Source organism: Rattus rattus, chromosome 2 (genome assembly GCF_011064425.1).
Source record: "Rattus rattus isolate New Zealand chromosome 2, Rrattus_CSIRO_v1, whole genome shotgun sequence".
NCBI lineage: Eukaryota > Metazoa > Chordata > Mammalia > Rodentia > Muridae > Rattus > Rattus rattus.
In genome coordinates, this window is record NC_046155.1 from 53368019 (window position 1) to 53389399 (window position 21381).

Genomic DNA, 21381 nt, shown 5'->3' on the forward strand with positions numbered 1-21381 from the left:
AGGTCCTCAGGATCTGTGGTAACTGAAGGTGTCTGCTGACTGTAGCAAACCATTACCAGTTCCTTGGTTATAGGGTTTACAGGGTTACGTACTCTCCTTCTGAAAGAAAAGTTTCTAGTATTCAAACTTCATGGCTCTTGGACGCTCATATTACTTAAGTTTTTTGCTGTAATAAGCATTTTCAGGTTTTGTGTTTGGTACTTGAGTAGCAGTTATGTAATTCTCTATTTCTTAAAATTCGTGTAGTTGAGCTCACGTCCTTGGTCAGGTCAGCAGTGAACACGGTGTGGCATGCAGTTGGTTATGTTTACTTCTGGGTAATGTACACGCCCAACAATATGTTCACAGTAAGAGTTTATTTTCAGATTCAGGTGTTTAATAAACATAAAGAAATCCTTCATCCACAAAGACACATTTAATTTCTTACACTCCTAACAATAGGTGCGATGAACAAGGTGAGAAATTTATAATTTAAAAACTTTGAAAATTCCGTAAAACCTGGTTCAAAGTTTTTCTCTTAACACAAACCAATGTTTAAACACCTAAATTTTCTGTTTTAAGTTTGGAATGACCAGTTTAAGCATTTTTAGCCTACAGATGCAAAATAGTTCTAGTCACTGAACAGTTAGGATTCCTTAGCCTACAGATGCAGAATAGTTCTAGTCACTGAACAGTTAGGGATTCCTTAAAGCGGGAGCGGCTAGTGGGTTATTTGCCGGTTGTCTTTTTCTGCCATTTCTTGTTGGCGAACTGTGTCCTGCGCTGTTTGCTGCATTTTCTCCAGTCTTTCCAAAGTCAGAGATTTTAAGGGTAAAAGCTTGGGTTTACACAGCACCATTGTGGTTACATCTTCCACAGACAACTGCCCTATTAATAAATAAGAAACTAATTAATTTGAGGAAGATAACTGGTGATTTAGATTTGTAACTAGAATGTAAGTACTATCAATACAACAGTTTGTGCTCCTAGACTGACAAAGCAGTTCTCCACAAGCAACATTTCTATACACCCCAGGGTCAGGCAACAAGAGCTGGACATGGCTGCTAGACTCTTCTGTTGCCACAAGATGTAGCTGTGTGGGCCAGATGTTTAATTGGAAGTATACAGGTAACATAAAAATACAGCAAGATGCAAAAAGTAACATAAATGCTCAACTTATGAATGGCTACCTTGGTTAGCTTAACTAAGTTTGACTTAGGTTAATTTCCCCAGCTTGGAATCTTCCTTTGAATTAATTCCACTCAACAATTTCACATAGGGTTTCTAGTTATAAGAAACAGCATTTAATTTTTAGATAGCCCGTTATGGAGAAAGTTAGAATGTTTCACAGCTTCCTCATGAATAGTGTGGGAGTGCACAACAGATGAGGCAGACACCACCAGCCTAGTTGCAGATACTTAGCTATTAGCTGTGTCACACGGTCCATCCCCTTGTAAATCTCCAGTAGCCTGTGACCCAGATACTTGTGACATGTGTGTGTACACACACACACACACACACACACACACACACACACACACACCTTGTTTTGGAAGGACTTCTCGGAACATCGACTTCACTTCTGCCATCTGTAAACTGCTGGGTACAGTGCTTTCGCTCCTTCAATGAGAAATCAGTTACCAACATTAAAATTCTCAAAGACTGGAGATTAACTGAACCACAATTCCTACAGAAAGTGAACTACATTATCTGCATGAATTTCTCATTTGTTTTCTCCTCTTCCCTGAAAATCAGGGTGAGACATTTCATGTGTATGATCTTGTCACATTTTTATTCAGTAGTGAGTAATTGGAATATCAAGCATTCTAACTTCTCATTCTAGGAAAAATTTTTTGCCTTTTTAAAAAGAATCAGTTGAGAAAAGACAATTCACAAATAGGTCATCTTGGTTTACTGATTGCTTCTCCCGAGGAGAGACACTACTAACATAATTCCCATCTGAAAAGGGACGCAGAGAGAAATGAGGTAACTGGCCAGCAATTCCTTTTTCAAGAATGTATTTTGAAACGATTTATTTATTTCATGGTCACTGGGGTTTGGTCTGCAGGTTTCGCCCCTGTGAGGCGTTGGATCCTCTGGAGCTGGTGCTACAGAGAGTTGTGAGCTGCCGTGTGGGTGTTGAGGAGAGCAGCTCTGGGGGAGCAGCTACTGCGCTCAACCATTGGGACAGCTCTCTAGCCCCTAGCGTTCTTTTTCTTAAACAGCTTAGTTCTACTTTTCAAGGCCTTTGCTAATAGCAGGAAATACCATAACGCTCAATTCCTGGATGCATAGCTGTAATCTGTAAGGAAGCAATACAGTGGATCAAGAAGCTACAGACTAGATAGAAAAGTATGCTTCCAGCAGTCCTGCTGAGATACCGGGTGATAAAGGTGTCCTCTTATGTTAGTCTGTTAGGGCCACCTAAGCACATACTACTTACCTTGCTCCGAGTGCTATAGCCCAGATTACTGTTCTGCTGTATGCTCTTAAGTATTGTGGATCAAGTAGTAGAATGATGTCTTCCTAAAATGCTTTTCCAGACAATGCCACCCATTTAGTGATGTTTGACCACACTGAGGCAACCTTACTATATGTCTTTCACAATGTTACCACCAAGACTTAGTATTTATAAAGTGGTGATGCTGGCTTGGTGCCTGCCTTTCCCACCCACTGCAAATTAATTATAGCCAAGTGAAGCTGCTTCTGTTTTTTGTCATTCTTGTTCAACTACTTTGACATTCCTTGTAAAAGGATACTTTGTATTCTTCAAGCTGGTTATTCTCTCATTCAAATTACTCTGGAATGCCTAGGTTTCCCAAGAAACCTCCATCTGCTCTCAGAACTTCTCTTCAGACTTTTGAGAGGTGATGTAAGAATGGGCCAGGAAAACAACTCATCATAAACTGAGCATGAGTTAAGTCTACAGTGCAATTACTTTAGAATGCACAGCTCCTAGGACATTTCTTCCTTGTATCTATACCTGGTACCTAATACCACAGCCTTTTTCTTCCAGGTTGGGTTGAAGGCTGACAGCACTGCTTCATACCAATGAAACTGACCATAACCACAGAGCCCCTAACCTTTGCATTAAAAATATTACAGTGAGACACTGCCAGAGCCAGGCAGCGGCAATAGTGGCGCACTCCTTTAGTCTCAGCACTGGGCAAGCAGAGACAGGTAATCTGAGTTCAGGGCCAGCCTGGTCTTCAGAGTAAGTGCCAGAGCTGCCAGAGCTACAACAGAAACACCCTGTCTTGGGAAAACAAACACTGTGCCTGCATCAGGCACAGCTCTGTCATGCCACTGAAAAGCATGGGATATCACTGCTTTTGAGAAAAGTAAAGCATAGTAACTATTTTATACACATCACCAAGATGCAATTATTATAATAGGTTAGGTTGTAGCTGTCTATAGAATGAACAACTCTAGCTGTGTAATTAAGTCACTGCTCGTTTTTCTTTAGCTTGTACCTCTTACACATCTGAAATACAGCCCACGGAAAACAGCGAAGCTTGACGTTCATTTCTGTTTGACTGGACCACTGTACGTGGAAAGGGTGTGGGGCTAAAGGACTGGCAGAGAATGGGTTGGGTCTGGTGTGGGTAAGATCAGTGCCCTCATTTGCTTAGGCAGTTTCTACTTTAGTAGGACTGATTCTTGTGCGAGGCCCCTTAGGCCCTGACAGGAGAGAAACAGGAAGGGAAGGGCTAAAATAAGCAAGGTGGAGATCCGATGGCCAGCGTTGGCCAGGATCCACAGTTTTCATAGCTGCCCTGGAAGTCTAGAATAGGACGGGACATTCATTTCTTTGTCTCCTAGCAGTCTGCTATTAGCCAAACAAAAGTTTTTAGGGTGTAGTGTTTTCTATGGAGTTGTGGCTACTCTAAATATATTATCAATGTAGGTGAGGTATGTACAAAATCAGAAACAGATGGATCAAAAGAGAAACATTTGCAAACAACTATTACTGAAATGTGTACTGGAAAACTGCCGTGACGATGAGGGCCTACCGTGCACCAGGTGAATGTTCATTGGTGAACGAATAAGAATCGGTTGCCTTTTGGACTCTACAGCCAGAGATAAGGGAAGAGAAACAACACAAGGAAGTCAAGTGCTGCAGACACAAGTTTAAACCGAGAAATGCTGGAAGAGGGTAATCCAGCTGTTAGAAAATCATGGTGGTGCCGTAGGGTGGCCCTAAGCAAAGCTTTAGTGTGTGGGTCTATGTGCCTTGTCTTGGGATTGTAGACAAGCCAAAAGCCTGTTAATTCTACAGTGAGAAGGTTTAGGGAAATGAGCAGCCTGATTCAACTCTTTTAATGTAGCTGCTTTGCTGTCTCTACTAAAACCAAATGTTCTACTTCAGTAGAAGTACAAAAAGAGTGCTTGAGAATAGGGATGCCCATTTGGCACTGCATTAACGATGAAACTGATTAGAAAATGCTAAGCAACACTGACCCACTGATTAACCAGCTGGCCAAGAGTTAAAAGTATTGGTTATGCATTGACTAGAATATTATTTTAGAATGAAAAAGTTACCTAGATTGTGATGATTATTAAGAGAGAAATATTAAGATACAGGACTAAACTTACTGTGCTGCAACCCAAAATTTTAATACTCAACTAAATGCAATGTCACTAGACCATGGTTTGAAGCTCTTAGGGTGATCTTTTTAGAGTTTGTAATCTTCAGAGAATGTAGTTCTGATTGGGTAGCACAGCTCAAAATCCTGTAAACTATCATAGCACTGGATTGTCTAAAGTGAATGTAAGAGAATGCAAAAGAAGACAAACCTTTGCCATAAGATATTTTATGGCTTTTGCAGTGTTGAAGACTTGTCTAAGAAAGACAGCTTTGAAAGTCAATACTGTATGTGGACAAATTGGAAGTCCTTGGAGTACAAGGAGATCACTGAAAAATGCATATTGTTAAACTCTTACCTGCAGAGCCTTAGTATTTTGGAGAAACTAGAATTCTCAGTTTGCACATTTTTAAATTGACATACATTCTTCATTTTAATAATTATAAAGGGGATGATTTCCACACACTTTAACATGAAGTTTTAAAATATTCAATGTAAACACAGCAATTTGGTAGCTAACCTCTCAATAAAAAATGAAGTTCTTTCTTAGAAATTTTATATTATTCATACCTAGACCTCTTTATTTCTGTCACAATTTTAATGTAATGTAAAATTTTCATGCTTGATATTTGATCATATAATCATATCTGGCTATAAAATTTATAAATTTAAATTATAAATTTAAAATATTTACCATGTATCTGTTACTAAGGAGACCTTTCTCAGTAAGTTCATGTATGCATGACTGAGAATTTATTTGGATTGCCACAGTCTGGTTTTTCACGTATACATGCATAAGTACTATGAACATATTGGAAATTTTTTTTGTTCAAGTTTTGAACATTATATATTTAAAAGTAATAGTGATCTATCATGAATAAGAACTTTTAAAGAAAGATTTTATTTTATGGCATTGATGTTTTGCTTGCATGTGTGTGAGGTTGCCAGATTGGAATTGGAATTGCAGATAGTTGTGACATGCTGTGTCCCATGCTGGGAATTGAGCCAGGTCCTCTGGATGAGCAACTGATGCTCTTGGCCACTGAGTTGTCTCTCCAGGCCCATTCATAAGTAGTTTAATGAACTGACCAGTAAATCAGGACTTACCATTACCACGTTAGGCAAGGGCTGTACTGTGCAGCTGCACTGTTAGTGCAGTTATGTGTCCTTCTGTAGCTGTGGAGGCTCAGCCTCCCTAATCCCAAGTCCTCAGTCTTATTAAGAGCTTTATTTGCTTATTGTCTCTGGCACCTAAGAGACTTCTGCTCCTAGAAGCATTGAATCACAGTCAAATTCTACATTGAATAGAAAATGCCCCCTTTGGTGAGGTGACTATGAAGGGAGGGTATGTGAAGTGACACTGAAGACACATTTCTAAGGTGATCCAGATCAGAGACTGACCGTGGAAGTTAACGGCCGGCACGTTTGTGGTTTTAGCCTTGTTACCTCCACTCTGTCCTGATTGTCTTCAGGTGTCTTGACGCATACATGCACCCTGGCTTCCATACTCTGAGTTGTACAATAATCACATTATGCTGCCTTTAGACATGTTAATAGATTACCTGAGAGAATTTTATAGGTCTGAAATTTGAGGTAGCCTGGGAAGGAAAGAAGTTAGGTTTTCCTTTCTAACACCAAGACTCTGTTGGACTTCAATATACTCAGGTATGTAATGCATTTGCAGCAGAACTGACAAATGTGTTATTTGCCAAACTTAGTTCATCTTGGACTGTTTCAGAATGCTTATATGGTACAACGTTTACTGTAACATACTAGATGCATGAGTGATAAGACACAACACCATTACTTATAAATAAAGTCAATTCAGAATCACATTTTTCTGAATAATAAAGAACAAACCAAGATGGTTTACTGCCTTGCCTTAGTGAGATTCATATTGTACCATTCTATACAGCACTCCCTTTGGGTGGTAAGAAAATGAACAAAGATGACTTAAAAAAATGCTAAAATAACTGGATAATGCAGGCATTGATTAAAATTTGGAAGGAATAGTAAAGCCCATGTGTAGTGGTTTGAATGAGATTGGCCTCATAGTGTCACAGATTTGAATACTTAGTCACCAGGGAATGGTGCTATTTGAAGGGATTAGGAGGTGTGGCCTTTTTGGAGGAAGTGTGTCACTGTGGGGTGGGATTTGATTTTTCAAAAGCCCGTGTGAGGATCAGAATCTCTTGGCCAGCAGACACAGACGTAGCTCCCAGCCACTTCAGAGCCACCTCTGCCTGCGCGCTGACAATGCTTCCCACCATGATGATAATGGACTGAACTAACGAGTCCTCAGTTAAATGCTCTCTTTTATGCTTTTTCAAAGTTCTTTTTTGCTTTGGTCATGGTGTCTCTTCACAGCAATACAACAGTGACTTAGGACAGCACACTTGAGGTTTCGGCTCATTAAGTAGGTTAAGTCTAATTTGAAGGCACAGTGATGGAGGTAGAGTCCGTCGCACATCAGCGTGAATGATAGAGGTGCACTGAATTACTCAAGGGCGTGGAAAATGGTGGGTGGTGGGATCAGTGCTAAAAGATAAGTGTACACAGCAGTTAAGAGCGCAACTTGTCTTCTTTTAAAGCACAGAGATTAGAATTTTGCTTATTTTGTATGTGTGCAGGTGTACATATGCCATAGCAATGCATGGAAAATAAGGAATTCACACCACACCAATCTCTAGCACATAAGGAAGGGCTCACTGAATATTCGCAGTCCTTAAGTATGGTACCACTGTAATGATGCCACACAACTAGATTCTCAGGAAGAACGTCTGATAACAGTTATGGGGCTTATTACTTTTAATGGATAAAAACAAACCAACCAGCACAGAGGGACAGTTGAGAATTACTCATTCATTGCCCCATCCACTATCCAGACCAGAACCTACTTGGCTTCTGAGATCAGACCTCTGCACAGTGCCATGTCTACAGACTCCTACCATCCTGGCCAGAGCCGTACCCTCATAGTAGTAATCTCCAATGCAGGTTAGCCTAGTGTATCTAGTGTAGTAGTAATCTCCAATGCAGGTTAGCCTAGTGTATCTAGTGTAGTAGTAATCTCCAATGCAGGTTAGCCTAGTGTATCTAGTGTAGTAGTAATCTCCAATGCAGGTTAGTCTAGTGTATCTAGTGTAGTAATAATCTCCAATGCAGGTTAGTCTAGTGTATCTAGTGTAGTAGTAATCTCCAATGCAGGTTAGTCTAGTGTATCTAGCTGGGCTGCTGGAGCAGGCCTTTAATCCAAAGGCAGAGGCAGCCAGGTCTCTGAGTTTTGGGCCAACCTAGTCTACAGATTAAGTTTCAGGCCAGTCAGGAACACTGTCTTAGAAAAACACTCCTCCACCTCCAATCAATCAATCAATCAATCAATCAATCAATCAATCAATGCATCTACCTACCTACCTATCTTAGCTTCAAAATGTCAAGCTGTATTAATCTAGACGTTTGAACTGTGTGTAAATGTTACCTCAGAATGGAACTTTAGAATTGAGTTACTTTAGGTGTAGCCAGAGTAAAACTAGAATTACCTGTCTCTCATTAACCCTAAAATATATTGCAAAATGTAAAAGACTAGAAGAAAAACGTGACCATGTCTAAGAAGAAAAAGGATCCGTCATACTCCATTACCTGGCCCTCTTTTCAGGTCTGTTACCTGGGCAAATAGCTTGGAGGTCCTCTAGAAAAACACAAACGTCCACTGTGTTAGAGAGACGAGCAAAAAGAGCTCACAATGAGTGAACGCAATGAAGGCTGGAGTGCACCTCTTCACAATCGATTGGAATGGGCAGCTCTGATGTCACTGACTGCGGTTAGAGAGGGAGTGAAAAATGAGCCCGAAGGAAGCCTCAGGGATGCGCACATGTTTAAAGAGGAGCGTGGAACACAAAGAAAGTAAAGCATACTTTTTATCTCATTAGCAGCAGCCCCAGATGATATATAGCACAGTGTTCTTTCTTAGTTTGTAAGGTGAGTATTCTAATTGACATAATTGACACCACCCTGAAAACAGCACAGGATGACAGGTTGTTTCTTGGCCATGGGTTTTATTTACAGCTATAATTTTCAGTGCTGCTGACCAACTCAGGGTCTTGTTATGCTAAGCAAGTGCTCTACTATGGAGCCTCAGCCTTAGTATTATGTTTTAAAAGAATGTGCCGTGGGAGCTGTCACATTAAGCAGATATGAAATATGTTAAATAGATAATCCGGGCTCTAGGCTTTAGTTCATATCTTTGTCTAGCTATCTTGAAAATGCAAGCTGTGGTTAAAAGTGATAGATAGAAAGGGGACTGTCACTAAACCCTAACTCCAGTTACATGCGTGACAGGGCTTGGCTCTGTTTTTAAGACTGTTCTAGCTCACAGGAGTGTGTGACTGTGTTAGGTAAATGTCTTTTCTCAGTACTCTGTGCCCAATACTCTTAACTTGTTTTCTGGTCTTCACCGATCCTCCGTTCCCCTCGTATTAAATACACTCATCAGCATATCCTGACCACATCTCCTACGTCTGCAATGGAACGCTTCATGGTAGTTTAGGAGTCCACATGTTTCCAACAACGCTATGACAACAAAGCGAATGCATGATCTGAGTCACACAAGCTTGCGCTGTGCTTTTTCCTCTAGTAATCTACTTACATTTATATTTTAGTGGGATACAGACTGTCCCTAGGGCTAATTAGCTAGCTGCTTCGCTCGGTTTCATGTTCCTCCTTTAAATGATTCTGAAGTTATACTGATGGTAACTGTGTGACCCTGAGTACATCTGCAGCCTGATTTCCTCATGGACATTATCTATACAGAATTGTAAGCATCAAGTAAAGAGTAGATACCAGAAACGTCTAGAGATCAGTATGGTTTACGATCCTAAGTCAAATCTTTACGTCACGAGGGACTTGCAATTAAGGGATTTTCTAAGTCCAAGATTTTTGAATCTTTATAGACACCATATCCTATAAGATGGCATGATCTGTTTAAACATGAACTAACACTTTTTATAAACTTATTTAAATTTAAAGCAGCATGCACTGCCGAATCCTTAAATGTTTTCAAATGATAAAGCAAATATACACCATAGTATCTGTATAACTCAAGGTTGAAATCATGTCGAAGGTTTTAAGTGATCAGTGAAGAGCAGAGACCTACGCAGACTAATGACGGGAGCAGGAGTCTTGAACGCTAAAAATACATCTTGAATTTTTGGTAGAGATGACAAGTGACTTGATTCTTACCAAGAGAAGTAAAAGAAGTACTTTAAAGCATTTTGATTGTCTTTACACAAAGTCCTAGTGTTTTTAGGTAAGAAATATAGACATCATAAAGCTACAATCCTATAGACCCAAACTAGTTTAGTTTTTTCTTATGGTCTGCTGGACATTTAAAAAGTTTTTGAACCAATTTTGGAAACCCACAGGTTTGACATAAAATCCAAATTTTGCTATATCTGGCAGTATTTGCTGACCATGTGCTCTCACATTTCCAGTCCTTCCTATCCCACTGCTCCCATCCCTCCTCAGCTCAGCCATTGTATGTGACACTGACCTGTAGTAAAGTATAGACAGTGCGATACATGCCAAATTGTCCAACTGCACCCAGTGCACACTGACTCATCCTTTTTTTGAGACAGGATCTGGGTGCAGCTGCTTAGGTTGATCTGGGACTCCTGGGCCCCAGGAATCTTCCCTGCTGCATCCTCAGCAGGAACTGGTTCTACTGGTGCAAACCACTGGATCTGGCCTGCTAGGCACTGAGAGTTAAATCCCAGAGGCTGAAACACCACAAAGAATTCTATAATAGAAAGGGTATTTGTTGCAAGAGCTTTTAAGTAAACTCTTTTGTGAATATTAAGCCAGTTCCTCTAGAGTAAATTCAGTTTGGTGAGGTGCAGTTTCAAGTGAACATGGCATAGAATTGTGGGAATAACAACAAAAATTTTGTTTTATTCAAAAGTTGAAGTTGAATCATAGATGAATTTTCAAAAACATAGATTTTGGAGGAATAGGAGCTAGGGCAGTACAAGGGATTACACTTAGGGCCTTGTGTACACTAACCAAGCATTCGCTGCTGAGCCACACCCTTAGTTCCCTAGTCTCTGTCCAAGCTAATAAGAAAAGGGGGAGAGAGAGTCCAGAAAGAACGTTTTCCCCGGCATGTACAGTAGTAACACCCAGTTTTACTCCAGCAATTGCCCATATGCTAGCAGAGTATGGACTGATAACATTCATGTGGAGAAGCCAACTGACATCAGATATCAGGCAGTTGGAGACATAATGGATTCTATTCTGCATTGCTAGCTGTCATCTGCTAGTATAATTGTGTTGCAACATGCTCAATTTGGTTAATTAACTCAGACTCATGTTAATAAAATGTGTGGTGTCTAGTTTCTGAAATGCGCCCAAGCCCCAGAACAGGCATTGTTGATGGAGATCTGGAAGATGCCGTAGCAATACTAACGTTACATTCATATTCATCTCATGTGAAATACTGCTCTCTCTAATAACTCGTTTCACAACTTGGTTCTAGGTGACAGTCTTAAAAATACTAACCAATAGCCGTTGTGAAAAGTTAATTAGTGGCTGAGATAATTGGCTAGCTATTTCCATAGTATATAAGGAAAGAACTATTTTGATAGTTTACATTGTTTTCCAAAGCCCAGTCCTCAAATCTCAGAATTTCTGCATAAAAACGTTGTGTCATCATTAAAAAATATACAGTTTTTCCTAAAGTCCGCCAGAATCACTGTATTACAATCTTTTTATATGTTTGACATTGAACTTGGAGATCTCTCTCTCTCTCTACACACACACACACACACACACACACACTCATTAACTTTCTAAATATTTTAATGCCCAATGTGCCCAAATTATACATTGCTATAGAAATTTAGAACAACAATGATACTCTGACCACATTCTGTATGCCATGAGGCAAGCTGAAGTACTTTGCGTTCTGTTAAATTTAGTTTTAAACAGCCATAGACACTTAGCTAGTGAATGGGCATCTTCCTAACTCCAGGTCTGATTCTAAAACCTAGTCTTAACTACTATGTTATTTAGCCTTCCTGAATTCGGTATTAAGTTGAAATTGTTTCACAATCATATAGGAGTACACTTCCTCCTACACAAAGAATGAAGCTATTGGAACATGTTATTTTAACTTTCAGTATGACTGCTAACAGCATTCTATGCTAACATAAGAAATCTACTTTTAACTTCCAAGAAGAAAAGTGAGTGTGGGGCAGGAGGACCACGGGAGCTCTGCATTCTTGGGAGGGCTCCTCTTGTCATTATAAACCAAATCCCACAGTTCTCTCCACTGGGCAGAGCATGCTCCTAATGAGATGTTAAGTTTAAGCTTGGTTTTTAATAGGCAGTCCTTACTACCAGAAAACTATCACAGAAACAACAGGACCAATGAGATCTTGCAGAAGAATTTCAAGGAGAAAATACCATTGCTTAGACTGGATTGTGGCCAGAGGGACAATAGTTACCTGGGTATCTGCTGAGATAACATCAAGATTCACATATTTGAATTACAGAGCTATACATCTTTCAACAGCAGTCTGCAGGGTGCCAGGACTTGAAACTCAAGAAACTATGCTGACATCAGTATACTTTACTGTAGATTTCATTGCATCAGCATAGGCAAAGTAGCCACATTTATCAAAGGGAGACAGTCTATATTGACAGCCTAGGGCACTTTAAATACTCTATACACACAGGCAAATTAAATGCCAAACTCTCAGCTTGATAATGGGATGGACTTTACTAGTAACACGAGGCAAAGGTATATGTAGTTGCATTTGAGAACCTAACTGGAAAAAGTTACACAGTTATGCACACACACAAAAAAAGAATTAAAATTAATCAGGCCTCCAGTCTAACTTCTAATTGGTATGAAATTAAAAAAAGGGATCCCTTTTCAACAATACCTCTGGATTTCTTTGACTTTGTTAAAATGTCAGTGTCACAGAGAGGAAGATCGGGACAGCTACAAAATTCTGAAGTGGCAATGCTCATGTACAATACAAAACTTCTGAAGTATTTTGATCTGTATAGTCTCTGTATTTTATGTTACAAAATTGCTACTTTTCTTGGTTGTAATAATACTGTATTTTACTAATTTAAGATTTTCAAAATCTTAAATTAACGTTAGGGGGTCTAACTGCAGACCTATATATTATTTCTAAATAGTACTAAAGTAGGAATGTGAAGAGGAAAGAGGTGTATATATATCAGAATCTGAATAAGTATTCAACATAGGTAAATAGGTCTAAGGCTGTAAGTGCTCCCCGCCCTCCTGTTTTGAGATAGTATTTCACTCTGCATTCCTGTAGCTTTGAACATGAGATTCTCTTGTTTCAGCCCCTAAGTGCATCACACCATCACACCTGGCTTTTTTAGCTTTGTAATGTGTGCACGTTTCTCTCTCTCTCTCTCACTCTCTCTCTCTCTCACACACACACACACACACACACACACACAGGAGGGTAAATTATGTTGTAAAGACTTCAGAGGTCGACCCTAAGAAGCACTGAGTGCCAGGGACCATGCTCAATTCTGCTACTGAAGGACACTGCTAATAATTTAACCCTTTAGGAGAGCACTATTATGTGCGGAGCAGGTGAATCCCACACGGATCACGTTGTTCAGGCATAAACACAGTCAACACAGCAAAAGGTCCTCAAGCAGCTGACCCATGAGATAGTGAGAAGGGTAAGGTTTCCTGTTGGAGAGACTGCGGTACACATCTCCAAGGATAACAGAATAACTGACACAAGTCACAAAAGGTGACAGCCGACTTCAACGATTAACCTCAGCAGAAACAAGACTACTTCACTGTTTGCTGGAACACTGGTGGAGAAGGCAGATTCGCACTTTTTCGATTGGTTAGGCAGAAGCATATTTTAATTTACCTGAAAATTGTTATCTTTTTCTTGCAGCTTTAGGAATCTGATCTGTAGTTATGAGAACGGTTGACTTCTTGACTCAAAATGCCCACAGAAGGAACTACAAGAGACAATATCTTGGAGACACATAAAGCATTTTAAGTATTTTTAAATGTTCTTTAAAAGGATGGTCACAATCGTAGACACGCAGGACTAACTACTACAATACACCCTAACCCAGAACTCTAGTGAAAGCTTACAAAGTGCCCAGAATGGGAAGAAAATCAGAAGATGAGGGCTGGCTCAGGGAAGTCATCTTTTTCTTTGATAGTTGGGGTGGAAACTGGTTCCTTTTGGTTCCCGAAATCTAGAGTTTCTAAAGGACAGGAGGTGAAAGGACCATACTCTAGAGGAACTCGCGAAGGTGTGTCGAGTGTCCCACAGTGCAGACCTAGGGTCTGCGGGTCCTCTGGTCTGGCCGGGGTGTGGGTCAGGCAGCCTCGCCCTACAGGGAACCTCAGAGGGGCGGAGGGAAGGCTGGCCACCGCCCCACCAGCCGGAAAGGAAACCTTCTGCCAGCGGAAGCGGCCCTGGGCCTTAGCTAGTAGTCTTCTCCGAGCTCCCTCCCTGCTGTTCTTCCGGCCTGGCCGGCCCCGTGGTAAGGCGTCGGGAGCACTTACCTCACTCTTCAACTCTGGGAGAGGAGGCAGCCCCTGGGGCGCAGGCTGGGGCGACTACTCCCACCTCCTGGCCATGACCCTACTAGGAAGTGCCAAGCGTAACTTCCGGCGCGAGGGAGTTTTGAAGCTCTAAACTGTAGTTCTAGGTAAGTGATCAGGCGGCTCAGTGAAGAGCCTGAAAAACCAAACCTGCAGTTCCTGGGCGCGAATTAACTCGTCCAGTGTGGACTATCTGTGCACATCTTGCGTAAGTATACTTACAGGTGCAGCCCTTTCCAGATGGCTCTGCTGTTGCCTGGGGCAACGGAGGGGACCGAATGCAGGAAAAGTATACGTCAAACGGGTGACAGGAAACGCCTCCTGCCATTATCAATTATGGCTGCCTGGGCTTCAACCGTAACTTCCGACTGGGAGTTGTTTCTCTACCCGGCTGGAGGCTTTCTCTGTGGCCGAGCTAGCCAGCGGCGCCCAGTGGGCGGGAGACCGCGCGCGGCCGCGGAGGAAAGGAAAAGGGCGGGGACAGGGAAGCTGGCACCAATGTCTCGCTCTGATTGGGCGACTCCATTTGCCATGGCTCCGCCCATTCCCTCCTCCCTAGCGAATGCCCAGGCTTGCTCAACAGGGTCGGGGCGGGGCGATTGGAGCCAGAGTGTGTGGAGGGGCGGGGCGAGTGGGGGAGGGGCGGGGGGGCGGTGGCAGGGGAGCGTCGCTCGGGGAGCGGAGGACGAGGAGGAGGAAGGAGGTGAGCGGGGATGGTGGAGTCCGGGCTCCGGACGGCAGCCTGGGGCGGGAGCAGCACAGGGGCGCCCGTGGGCCAGTCCTCTGCCTTCCTGCCTGTCCGGGGACCCGGCCAGCCGTCGGTAAGGGGAGGCCCACAGGTCCTGACAGGCGCGAGCCGCGGGGGCCGGGGCGAGGCCTGAGGGGTCGGGGCCCTGGGAGGCGCCGCGGCTGCTTTCCGGGGTGCCACGGCCCGGGGCTCAGGGGCCTCGGAGCCGCTGCCCGCGCGGGGCCGGCGGGCGGGGCACCGGGAGCAGCCGGCCGCCCCTGACAGCACCGGGCCGGGCCTACTGCGGAGCGGTCGGCTGGGACAGCGCCGGGGCGCGGGCGCGGGCCCGGGGCTGCCGGTCGGTCAGTCGCGCTCCGGTTGCTCCCGGCTCTCGGCGTCTCCGGGCCGGGACTGCGGGGCTGCCCGGGTCGTGCGGACGTTTGGCGCCAGGCGGGCGGGCGGACGGGCGGGCGGGCGGGCGGGCGCGGCCGTGGTTGTGTGGGGCTATGAGGCTGTGGAGCTGTGGGGCTGTGGGGTGGGGTCGCTGCACCTCCTCCCCAAAGTCCTTGGCGCTGGGCGGTCTCCTCCCCACAGACCGACCCTACGGGGAGATCGGCGGATCGGCGTTGGGTGTGTTGCCGAGTGAAAGGAGTTGTGGCCGCCGAGACCGCCCTGCTAAACACGCCTGATGGCAATCTCCGCGTCGGCTTTGAGGGCTAGAGGAAAAGTAGTGTAACTCCCCGCCCCCAGCTCGGAACGCAGGAGGCTGCAGGGCAAAACGATTTTCCCCCTAGCCCCTCGGTATCCATTGTTTTGTACCATCCCCTCCCCCATGCCTAGGTAGAAGAATAAGGACTCCAAAGCAGTAATTCGCCCGCCTCTCCCCACTCTCTCCCCCCAACCCCCCAGTCCCTCTCATCAGAGGTTTGGGTTAACTGTGCAAGAAGGGTTTACAAACAGGTGGAGCGCTTGTCTATTTGGGAATCGGAAAGATGATGTTTTTGGGGTGCGTTTTTCATCTGATTTCACCTTTACATTTGGGAGATTCGATTTTCTCCCCATCGGTTTGTAGCTTTATGAGGTGATGAAAATAAAAGAGGAAACCCTGTTTTGCGACCTATCCCCTCAAGTGTTTCTGAGGGCTCTGGGGAAGTAAAAATTAGCTTACAACTGTGGACTGTTTGGTATATTGGTCTCCAGCAGGATGCTGAGTCTGGGAGCTTACCCCTGTGTAATCTTGTACACTCTTTGTAGATGTCAGAAGTTCTAGCATCTACCGGAAGGATTGCCGAGTCAAAAACTTTGCTGTTTTTCAGAATCGAAGGGTGGACTTGTGCAAGCAAGCGTTTTTGTGTTTAAGTCATCAGCACTGACAAAGATGTTTGGTTTTAAAGACCTACATTTATTAGTGCACTCCTCGTTCCTTTAGTCAACCATCGTTGGCATGGTCTTTATAACTGTTCTTTGCTATATATTTGAAGAAACTTAAAGGTTTAGCTATTCACAATGTGTAATATTCAATAAGTCTACAAATTAAGTTACAACTATGTTCGAATTCTTCAAATGTTTTATTTTTCATATGAGAGTTAAAGATTATAGAAATAAATTACCTAAATACTTAAATCATTCACCACAATGGAGCTTAGGCTGAATACTTAAAAACTTTTTAAGTATGAAGTCTTTTAAACTTACTGAGACTCAAAGTATTTTTATTTTAGATTGAGTGTGCAAAGTAAAATAAAGGGTTTTGTCTAAGGTTTATACCTTTCAAAGGATTAAATATGACATAAAGGTAACATGAAATCACACTCTTGAAATCTCAGTTTGGAGTTAGTCTCACCTCACTCTAACCAAGTATATTTTCCCCAGTTGCTTATTCAGTTTCCGAAGAAACTGTATTTGTCATGGTTGGCATTTTGGTTATGATAGTCTCAATGTTTTTCTTTCATTATTCAGAAGTTAGTATGGATTGAAAAATGGTGTAAAGAGATACCGTAGTATTTTGAATCTGGATTACATTTTAGTTTGTTTTTCTAAGATGTCATGATTAGAAATTAGATCAGAACTGATTTTGGTCCTTGTAGCAAATATAGATGGAAAGTCAGCGTGTGAACTTCAAAACAGTCATAAATTTGGAGCACTTCATGTTTAAATAAGAACAGGAAAATTATTCCTTTTGATGTGCTTGTAGAAACATTATCACATTGGCTGAGGATGTAGCTTAGTGGTAGAGTGTTTCCATAACATGTACAATGCCCTGGGTTTGATTTTCCTAGCCCTGTAATAAGTACATACATACATACATACACACATACATAGCTGTTTTTTATGTGACTCAGAACAGGACAATGGCTTTCCCTCTTCCAGTAGTAACTAATTATATTCTATATGAGGTAACCTCAGGATGGCGTCTGACTTGTTGCTGTGATGTGAGCTTGTTCTTATGTGCGTGAGTTTTGCCTGCATGTGTATATGCAGCACAAGAGGCCAGGAGATGGCAGATACACAAGAGTTGGAGTTACAGAGGGTTGCTGGTCCTCTAGAAGAGCAGCCAATGTTCTTAAACTGCTGAGCTATCTTTCCAGCCTCAAATATAATTTCTTTTGTCTTCTATTATCAATATCAATTGTGGATAAAATTGGGATGTTTTGTGCAAGTAATGAAATTTCAGTCATACTTTTAAAAATTTGCTGAATTATTTTTTGTATATTATGTTTCCGAAAGGTTCTTGTTTTTAAAAAGGTAATTCACATATAAAAATTTTCTTAGACCTCTTGTGTATAGATGTAAGGGTGTGACTGTTTGGAGGGTGAAGATGAAACAAAAGAACATTTCTGAGGCTTAGTTGCTGTGCCCTTCATCTGTCTTTCAAGGATGAAGAAGCATAAAAAAGTTCCCTCAGTGAACTCTGAGGTTTGTAGCTTAGATGTGGTGTAAGACTTCTGGAATTTGTTTACAAAACTATCTAAATTAAGGGAGGGGATTTAGATATTAGGAAGTGTCAGTGTTTATTTTTATTAGACTATTAGTGAGTGGGTAAATGTTTTCTTGTAAATGAATTGACACTGGCTATATAATCTAGCAGAATGATATGTAAAGTGATACTTGAAATGAGTCGTGTAAATAATTAGTTTGGTAGACAATCTTGCTTACTGTCAGACTTACCATAGTTTGTGCATTAGCTGTTTTGTATCACATCATTTGTAACTGAAGGCTAATGAACAAAAGCATGAGCATAACCAAGCATCTGCTCTCTTTACAGTATCCTAACTGCTAGGCCTTCATACTCGTGCTACACCACATCAAAGCTGTGCCCTCTAGACCTTTTTAGAAGTATTTTCTCGTAATGAAGTAGCTCCCAATATTCTTATCTACTTGTCTAAGCTTGACTTTTAAAATTTGCAGTTTCATAAGTTACAAGGGACTGTGGTGTGCTTGGACTTGGCCTGCTGCATAGTATCTGAAATGTGCTTGTTAATCAGTACAGGGTGGAGAAAACATTTGGTGAGTCTGAAAAAAAGTATTCTAAAATAGGTACCCATTTTAAAGTAAAATAGTTTTTATTCAGTGTATTCTCCTTGTCCCTAACTTTTTAGAAAGGCATTGTTAGTTCAGTGAAGCAAAGTTGGAACACATAAAAAGAGTATTATAATTACAAAGTGGTCTTAAGCTTTTGAAATGATGACATGTGTTTCTTGAGTAAATATGTAGTTCTCATTGTCAAGATTGAAAGAGAACTAATTAGATTTCATACTGTCTCAGTACAATTTAGGATAGTCAGAAATGATAACAAAAAGTAAGGGCTCTTTTCTAGGGAGAGTGGACACACTGCTTGTGTCTAAACTACTGTTTAAAGGGTAAAGTTAGCCCATTAGTATACCTGAGAGTTTTCTGAATTGTTTTTGTGACGTCTTTATGACACTATGAATTTCTAATGTTTCAATATATTAGCCTCCATTGCTATCCAGAAGTTTTACCATTTTAATTATATAATTTTATAGCTGATAAATTTTTTATTAGGGTCTGGGGAGATGGCACAGCCTTATGTAGTCCAAGTTAGCTTCAGATCTGAAGTAACAGGCTGGCCTGCCTGCAACTCAAGCCTCTGCCTCAGTTTCTGGAGTGTGGGGTTTTACAGGATAAGCTACCATGCCTTCTTTTAATTTTTTTCTAATGTTCTAGAAGTAATGATTACATGGCTTGTTTTGATACAAGTAGTTCCTAGATTTTGAAATTAACCTGATTTCAGGGTTTCCAGTTTGTATTTCTTGTCTACTTTGCTTTCAAGCCTTCCTAGTAGTGCAGTCTTTAACTTTTTGATACATTAGATAGCTCTTAATTATAATCAAATTATAATCCTCACATGTCATACTTATCTTAGGAGCTGATGCAGAGGTAAATACTCCTTGTTTTCTGTTTTCCTTAAATTACAGTTTGTTGCCATGAATTGGACAGGCCACACGTACAGTGTGACAAGTGCCATGACAGCAGAATCATGGCAGACTTGCATATGACTGAGACTGTGTAACAACTGGCAGTGCTCATTGGAGGATACACCCTGTGTGTGGTAGTTGAAGGTAGACAAAGAACAAGGGTTAGGTATTAGGTCCATTTTGAAAATTATGAGTACTAGTTGTTTGGATTCCAGTAATACTTTTTTTTAAAAAAAATCCTTAAATTTTATTTGAGGTGTGTGTGGGTACAGGTAAATGAATCTCACAAAGAAGGGCAGGTGTGAAGGTCTGAGGGTTACCTGCCACAGTTGGTTCTCTCCTTGCACCACATGGGGTCTTGGATGGAGCCCAGGCTCTGTGCCACCTGCTGTCTTTGGTATGCAGGCCAAGATTTTAAAGCCTATAATAGATTTTCATTAAAGTTTATATTTTTGGTGGTTGTTTCTTGTGTACCTAATTCAATTTGGGCTTTGGACTATAGACCTGCATTAATGTGAAGGGGTACTGAAATTATTACTTAAAATGCTTACCTAAAAACATTTTTGATTAATATTTAATGAAATATGAAGAGAACATATTAGCCTAGTATGTGATAATGTTGAGGCTCACTGATGATGTACTTTTACATTCAAATATTGTTTCCTTTAGGCAATACATGAAGAATGATATTTAGATACTTAGAACATGGTTAAAGTTATTATGTAAAAACCTTATTCTTATTCTGGATGACTAGTGCTAACTTTTCAGGTGCTTCTGATTCTGTGGTCAGAGGTTAGATCCTGATGGAGAGCTTTGTATTCTTTCACTGTCTGAACTTAGGCATGAGTGATGTCATTGCTGTTTGAGGAAGGATCTCCTTAGGTACTCTCCACAGCCTGCAGTCAGCCATCTCCCCTTCCAAGCACTGGGAATATAAGCCTGGGCTACCACATCTAGCAGTCAAGTTTCTTCCTCCTCTTCCTCTTCTTCAGTCAAGTCATGGTTTTTTACAATATTCTTTCCTCCTCTTTCTTCTCTCTTTCTCTTCCTTCCTCCCCGCCCCCTTTTTTTTATTCACGACATGGTTTTTCTGTGTAGTCCTGTCTTGGAACTTACTCCATAAACCAGACTGGCTTTGAACTCAGAGATCCACCTGCCTCTGCCTTTCTAGTACTTCAGATAAAGGCCTGCATCACCACTGCCCCATTCAGTATTATTTCTTGAAGGGTATAGAGAGACTTGCAGAAATTTTGAGTATTCCTTTTTTTTAGATTTTTGCATTTCAGCAGCCACCTTAGAATGTTATATATTATATTCCATGTATCTCTATGTTATTGGGAATCTAAGGATTTCTGATAGGATTTGCTTTCATACTACCTACACCTCTTTGATGAACTCGAGGTCTTAGTTTGATATGTCATTTGGAAGATTTTGATCTCCAGATTTAAAGAATCTTATATTTTCTCTTTTGTAACATTTAAAATGATTTGCTTAATGTCTGTTGACTAAAATATCAGATTCATGTTGAGCATTGTTTTTTCAATGTATTAACAGTGTTTTGACCTTGTAGATTTTTAGTAGAAAATTACTTTTAAGTTATTAATAATGCAGAGCCCCAGACAGACTGAATAGGCCATTAAAAAGAACAAAGAGATTTTTGCACATTCTTGTTCTCAAATACACAATTTCTAAATCCTTGGAGCCCCTCAGACCTTAATTTAGGCCTTTTTTGCTCTCATATAATATACAATTAAAACGAATACCAAATGGTAAAAAGGCTGAAATTAATTCTTATAGGTTGTAAGAAAGTTGACAATAAGAGTTTGGGAAACTGCTTGTAAAACAGTTGGAAGCTGGGTGTGGTAGATGTAATCCCAACAGTTGATTGCCCTGACTTCCAGGCCAGTCTGTGCTTTAGAGACCATGTCTCAAAACAAAAGAAATGACAGAAGACGTTTAAAGAAAGATAGTAGCTTAATTTGTAAGCATGTTGAATCTGTCAAGGTGGCATTTTTTTTATACATAAAATAATCCAGGGATAGT

At 41.4% G+C, this 21381-nt stretch overlaps 2 protein-coding genes across 8 annotated transcripts in view; one reads left to right on the plus strand and one right to left on the minus strand.

The window, feature by feature from the left end:
* Positions 1–337: 337 nt before the first annotated feature.
* Positions 338–14548, minus strand: Bbip1 (BBSome interacting protein 1). Of its 6 annotated transcripts, none has more exons than XM_032892199.1 (4): positions 14401–14548; positions 13487–13580; positions 1523–1599; positions 338–867 (listed from the first exon to the last, which is right to left on the minus strand). In XM_032892199.1, the coding sequence occupies exons 3-4, from the start codon at positions 1566–1568 to the stop codon at positions 701–703; spliced, it is 213 nt and encodes a 70-aa protein (XP_032748090.1). In that variant the 5' UTR covers positions 1569–1599; positions 13487–13580; positions 14401–14548; the 3' UTR covers positions 338–700. The 6 variants fall into 6 exon arrangements, with proteins under 6 accessions (XP_032748090.1, XP_032748089.1, XP_032748088.1 ...); XM_032892198.1 differs by having other exon boundaries at positions 13487–13596; XM_032892197.1 differs by lacking the exon at positions 14401–14548 and adding an exon at positions 14140–14247 and having other exon boundaries at positions 13487–13596.
* The window catches only part of Shoc2 (SHOC2 leucine rich repeat scaffold protein), an 82381-nt gene continuing 75213 nt past the window's right edge, over positions 14214–21381 (plus strand). The window contains exon 1 of one of the 2 annotated variants that reach the window (XM_032892196.1): positions 14214–14285. The gene's annotated coding sequence lies outside the window, so the exon portion shown is untranslated. Of the gene's footprint in view, positions 14286–14890; positions 15000–21381 lie in introns of those variants that run through there. The other variant, XM_032892195.1, reaches the window with a different exon arrangement.